Consider the following 6,658-nt stretch of genomic DNA (forward strand, 5'->3'; position numbering starts at 1 on the left):
TTGGATGAAAAAGGAGAAGGCAAAATATTGTGGTATAATAAAGCTTAGACCTCAGAGTCAGACCTGGGTTTAAATTCTGGCTCTTAGCAACCTAGAGCACCTAAACTGTCTGAACCTCAGTATTCCTAATATGTAAAATGGGTATGATAATGCCTACCCTCAAACAGCTGTTTGGGGGTATAAAATGATATGACAGGAGGAATTAACCACATGGTCACACTTATTATTATCAAGCCTCAGCAAAGTAAAGGGACTTGTCTCAGTTTACATTCTTAATAGCAGGACCCAGTCTAGAATCTATGAGGCCTGACTCTACCATCAGATCTTTCAGAAATAGCTATTGCTGGGCTTTCATATTTTCAAAATGTGTCTCAGGACGCCTGGGTAGCTGCAGCTGAGCTCCTACCTTCGGCCTAGGGCGTGATCCTGGAGTCCTGGGATAGAGTCCCACATTGGGCTCCCTGTGGGGAGCCTGCTTTTCTCTCTGCTTGTGTCTCTGCCTCTCTCTCTGTGTGTGTCTCTCTTGAATGAATTTAAAAAACTTAATAAATAAATGGAAAATAAAAATGTCTCTCTGCTGGTTTCCTATGGCAACTAAACATTTATTAAATTTTCTTCATTTCTTGACATTCTTAGAAATATGCCATGGTAACACAATACCAAACCAATCAGTATAACAGTGATACATTCAACCAATGTATGGCATTGTTCTCATGGCATCATTCTGAATTTTTTGTTATGGAGTTACTGCTACAATATCAAATATGATGTCAACAAAACAGAACTGCCCACATGAAAGATCTGCCCAAAAAGAAATTCTGTGTCACTAAAGGAACTATATTAACAGTGTCTCAGGTAGCACAATATCACAAACTAATGGTAGCACTGAGAATCTGAATATATTGATAAATGCCAAAGTGTTATTAACTGTCCAAATATTCTCTATAAAAGAGAAATAAAATATCAGAAAATCTAAGGAAATGGTTTTCACTACTATTTGAAGAGTAAATTGGTATATTACACACTTGAAAAGAGGAAGTACAGTGTGCAAAACAGTCTGCTTAAAAGTGAAATGAATGCTCTTTCCACCATCTTTCAAGGCCACCATAATGGTGTGCAAAAATGTCCTGGCAGATGCTCTCAAGAGCATTAACAATGCTGAAAAGAGTGGCAAACGCCAAGTTCCTATTAGGCCATGCTCCAAAGCTATCATCCGGTTTCTAACTGTGATGATGACGAATGGTTACATTGGTGAATTTGAAATCATTGAAGATCATAGAGCTGGGAAAATCATTGTGTACCTCAAAGGCAGGTCAAACGAGTGTGGAGTCATCAACCCCAGATTTGATGTACAACTCAAAGATTTAGATAAAGGGTGGAATAATCTGCTCCTGTCCCACCAGTTTGGTTTCATTGTACTGACAACTTCATCTGGCATTGTGGGCCATGAAGAAGCAAGATTTAAAGACACAGGAGGGAAAATCCTGGGATTCTTTTTCTAGGGATGTGATAAAGGCATGCAAAAAATGCCTCAATGGAAAAAAAAAGAAACGAATGATGAATGGATGAATAATGTTACCTACCCTAAAAAGAAGTCATGGCTTTTACCAATGAGTTTAGGATTACTCCTTTTTAGATACATATTAAGCTTCACCAAATTTTTAAAAATTGAAGCTTAAAAAATTTATTTGTAAGATTTAATTAAATCATCCACAAATTTCATTAGATAAAATGTTTTAAATTTCCTAAAATGTTCTCAATAATCTTAGGAAATCAACAGTCATGGGGCACCTGGGTCAGTGGTTGAGCATCTGCCTTTGGCTCAGGTTGTGATTCTGGGGTCCTGGGATTGAGTCCTGCATTGGGCTCCCCGCCGGGAGCCTGCTTCTCCCTCTGCCTATGTCTGCCTCTCTCTGTGTGTCTCTCATGAATAAATAAATAAAATCTTTTAAAAAAAAAAAGAAATCAACAGTTGTAATTACTATTTCCCCATCACAAATTTCCCAAATTTATCTATGTGGCTGACTAGCCAAAGTAAAAGTCTTCAGAAGAAAATTGAAAATTTGCTGAGATAACATAGAAATTTGGGAAAATACTATTCATAATCTTATGGCACCCAAGCCTTCTACTTTACTTACACTGATTTAGAATCAGCTAGAACAATTTTGCTTAAAAATCCTTCAGTTGGAGTAAACAGCAAAAATCCTGTACACAAATGATGCTACCATTCATACTAACTCCCATTAAACATTCTATTCACTTAAATGCCTTTCTCCTCTGGACTGAAATTCAACATCCCAGGGCAGAACCATTTGGTGGTGTCATGGGAGCACATTTTTCATTTGATAAACATTCTGCCAGGTGCTGATGACACATCAAAGAAGCAGATGCTCCCTCCTCTGTAAAGGGCATAGAGTCTAAATGAGAGAAGACCTACACAGAATTGTGCAAATGTTATGTACAGTGGGGTCCTAAATAGAAAGAAAGAATGGAAGAGGCACCTAACATGTGTTGGGGTCCCTGGGAAGTAGATTTAGAGATGGAAATTAGCATGCAACAAATTTGTTGGGAATGTTCTCAGAAGTTGCACCTAGAGAGGAGTAAATGAAGCAGGATTAGGAAGAGGAAGGAGTTGGTATATGATAATACAGTCACAGCAAAAGCCTCAGCTCATCTCATGGGGAGCACTGGGGATGGAATGGCCCTCGAAAGTTTTTTTCAAATTGTGGTAAGTCTGAGTCTATGCATCCCTGAATCAGCTACTCATTGGATACAGGCTCTCTCTCCCCTCAGCCACTCAGAGAAAATAAATCCTGAACCCCTGGAGAGGAATTCAGCTGAGAACTGCCAGCCACTTGTACTCTCAAGAGCTGAGGTGATGAGCATTTCAGTTTTGTAGGCTTCGGGGAGAAAGGGAATTGGGCAATACAACACGATATCCATTACTACCCACCCTTTGTTTCACTCCGATCCATGTGCCTCATGTTACTTCTGAAGGCAGAACCTTCAGGAATTTCATGGGCTTTTCCTAAGGGAAGCATCTAAGAGAAAAGTTACCAGAATGAGCCACTGCCCTGTGCTGAAGCTGGTCTCCATCTAATTCTAATTCATTTTCCTCTTACACTCTCCATTCTAGATAAACCTTGCCCTCAACTATCAGCTCTCCAGGTTGGTGGATTACCTCGTGGAGTGACCCAGACTATCATCCTTGATCAGCCTGAGACCCCAGTTATAAGGCTCTTCTTGGGCAATGGGTACTTCAACTGTTCATCTATTGTCAAAACTGGCAGGTAAGTAGCAAGAGAAATGGAAGTGAATCACCTAGGTGCCAAACATGTCCTCTCAGCCCCATTGTGTCCTGATGATCAGGATCAGTGATTCCTGCCATTTAGGGGCTCCTTTCTGTGCTTGCTTACCATTAATGTTTGATGAGAGCCTTGCTATGTGCCCTGGTGGAAGCATTTCCCTCTGGGAACCAAAACTCCTGAACCCACAGGATCCAGAGCTCTGGGAACAGGAAGGATAAACTCTGAAAGTGGGTCACTAGGAGTGATGATGATGAGTAGGCCACTCCTACTTATACCCCTTGTTTCCTGGACTCATGCATTCTAACTGCTGAGAACATAGCAGAAGGTACTGGCTGCTGTGATCCAAATGTTTATGCTCCCCCCAAAATTGATATGTTGAATTTCTAATGCCCAAAGATGATGGTATTAGGTGAGGCCTTTGGGAGATGCTTAGTTCATAGGCATGAAGCCTCCATGAATGGGATTAGTGCTCTTGTAAAAGAGACTGCAGAGATATCTGAAACCCATTCCATTGTGACACATCTAGAAGGCAATGGCTATGAACCAGGACAGAGCTCTCACCAGAATGTGACCATGCTGGTGCCTTGACCTTGGACTTTCTAACATCCAGAGCTATGAGAAATAAAATTCTGTTGTTTATAAGCTACCCAGTCTGTGTAACAGACCAAGACACTGGTGCTTAATTTAGAGTGCATTCTATATCCTTGAAGATGATGCCCTATCCCAGCAGAAGATCACCTCTGAGCCGATACCTCAGCTCTATTTCCTTACTTTCAGGCTGGCAGCATGTCAGTCAAGTGTTATGTGACAGGACTTGTAGATCTCATGATTATGTATTCACTACTGTACCTCCTTTACTGTAAAATAAGGCCCTTGGTCTGATGTTCCTACATCACAGAGTGAGGAACAAATATGAAGGTTCTGCCAATGAGCAGGTAAGTATTCCAATTACACATTCAGGGACTCGGAAAATAATCGTGCTGGGGGCAGGCAGGAGGATATTTCAGGAAGAAGGGAAAGTATGAAAAATGTATAATGTCCTGAAACACCTGGTGGTTTAAGGTAATTACAAGCATGGCAGAAGGGCTGGAGCACAAGATTTTTGGGGTAGGGGAAAAGTGAAATCAGAGGTAGGAAGGGGGCAGGCAGGTCATGTAGATCACTGAATGGAATGCTAAAGATTTCTGACATAATTTTAAACAACAAGATACTGTGCTGAAATTTATATTTTCTAGTATTTTAAACCACAAAATAATGTGCTAAAATTAACATTTTCTAAAACTTTACTCTGCAACAATGTGAATGTTAGATTGGAGAGGGTAAGACTTGTCAGGAAGACTTATAAAAGATAGTATGTGGGGTGTGAGAAAAAAGAGCATATTCAAAAGTCACTATAGGGTTTTTGACCTGAGAAACTAGAAATTAACTGAGATGGAGAAAACTGCAGGAGGAGCTTGCTTGGGGGAGATCAGCAGTTCAGTTGGACATATTAGATATCTAAGTGAAGATGTCAAGGAGGCAGCTGGATATATTAATATGGAGTTCAGGTAAGAGCTCCAGGCTGGCAATATAAATTTGGGAAACACTAGCAAATAGATAAAATCTAAAATTAAGGTATTGAAAGAGATCTGCAGCAAAATGAGTACAAATAACAATAGAGGGTCCAAAACAGCCTGGCACTTTCCAAAAATTTAGAAGACAGAAGTTTGAGGAGGAATCAGGAGAATGAGAAGGAGCAACCAGTAAGGGATTAGGAAAACATGGCCCTGGAAGCCGAGTGAAGCAAATATTTCTGAGACGAAGGAGGAATCAGCTATGTCAAATGCTGCTAAGTCCAGTGAGCTGAGAAATGAAGAATAGCTATTGGACTTAGCAATGCAGAGGTCATTGGTGACCTTCATCTAGAGCATTGTTCCTGGAGAGGCAGAAGCAAAGGCCTGGATTTTAAGAAGAGGAATTTAAGACAAGTTATATAGGCAACTATCCTCAAGAGCACTGCTGGGGAAAGGAGAGAAAAAATGAGTGGGAAATACCAGAAAGGGAGACAGAACATGAGAGACACCTAACTCTGGGAAATGAACAAGGGGTGGTAGAAAGGGGGGGGAGGGGGTGACTGGGTGACGGGCACTGAGGGGAGCACTTGATGGGATGAGCACTGGGTGTTATGCCATATGTTGGCAAATTGAACTCCAATAAAAATAAATAAAATAAATAAATAAAACAGTAAAACAAAAAAAAAAGAGCACTGCTGTGAAGCAGGGCAGAGTAATGTGGTAGCAAATGGCTAAGGGAGAAGAGTGATCAAGAGGTCAAGACAGTTAATATCCAGTTTGGGGGATTTTGTTTTGTTTAGTTAGACTTTTTTTGGTGGGGGAGAAGTAACAGCATAGTTGTCTTCTGAAGTGAAATATCTGGTATGAAAAGGCATGTTGTGGGAGGGAGTGCGTAGGATTCCGGGAATAACATCGTCATGTTAGAAAGCAAGGGAGTTCAGGGTCTGATCCAAGAAGTGGGTGGATTGGTCATTAAGCGGGAGCACAGTTCATGGCCAGTCACAGCAGGAGAGACTGATACAGGTAGGTGGGGAGATGCAGTACTGGACGTCTGACCGGGTCTCTTCTAATTGCTTCCACTTCCTCAGTGAAATAGGAAGCACAGTTGTTTGTTTCTTTAAGTGTTTGCTTGCCTATTTTCTGAACTTTTGAGCACACTGCCTTAATCCATTCATACTGCCAGCCTCTAATTGCCTTTTTACTCTATCTGAAAATTCCCTGGTAACCAGAGGTCTCTGCAGTCAATAACATCTATGGAGAGAGAAGACAAGAAGTGGCCAAATATTCCAATTGATATTGTGGAGCCGAGTTCAGTCTGTAATACAGAACCAAGACTCTTCAAGGGGAAATTACCTTCTTGAGTTGGACCTTAACATGGAGTCTATTTGACCCAGTTCTATGATATTTCTCCTTCTACTCTGCTCTGCTAGCTTCACTGTAGCATTCAAGGCTTTGGCCTTGGGCTGTAAGAGTCTTTCTAGTTCTCATGGTCCACATTAAACAAGATCCTACACTGCCAGCTTTCATCTTCAAGATAAGAGAAATAGTCTCTAAAAAGGCAGTGGATATAAAAGCCTTAGAGAGGTGGTTTTCAAACTTGGCTGATCATTGGACTCATCTGAATCACTCATTAAAAAATATATACCTCAGGGTCTCTCTCTTAAGTATAGATTAAAGCAGGTCCCAGATATGATGTTACCTAAACTCACTCAACCTTGGTGGACTCATCAGGAACAGTGGAGACTGAAATACCTTTTTATTTCTAGTACAGTGCCTGGAATGCTCTACAAATGAAAA

General features: G+C 40.9%; 1 protein-coding gene across 1 annotated transcript; it reads left to right on the plus strand.

The window, feature by feature from the left end:
* The first annotated feature begins 1,109 nt into the window (after positions 1 to 1,109).
* On the plus strand, positions 1,110 to 1,502 carry LOC112927633 (small ribosomal subunit protein uS8-like). Its single transcript, XM_072743751.1, has one exon. It carries the CDS (start codon positions 1,110 to 1,112, stop codon positions 1,500 to 1,502), a length of 393 nt encoding a protein of 130 aa, XP_072599852.1.
* Positions 1,503 to 6,658: the final 5,156 nt, after the last annotated feature.

Source organism: Vulpes vulpes, chromosome X (assembly GCF_048418805.1).
Source record: "Vulpes vulpes isolate BD-2025 chromosome X, VulVul3, whole genome shotgun sequence".
Taxonomy (NCBI): Eukaryota; Metazoa; Chordata; class Mammalia; order Carnivora; family Canidae; genus Vulpes; species Vulpes vulpes.

What these genes read in the sequence shown, in the direction of transcription:
- LOC112927633 (XM_072743751.1), top strand. Translation starts at nt 1,110, where the DNA reads ATGGTGTGCAAAAATGTCCTGGCAGATGCTCTCAAGAGCATTAACAAT.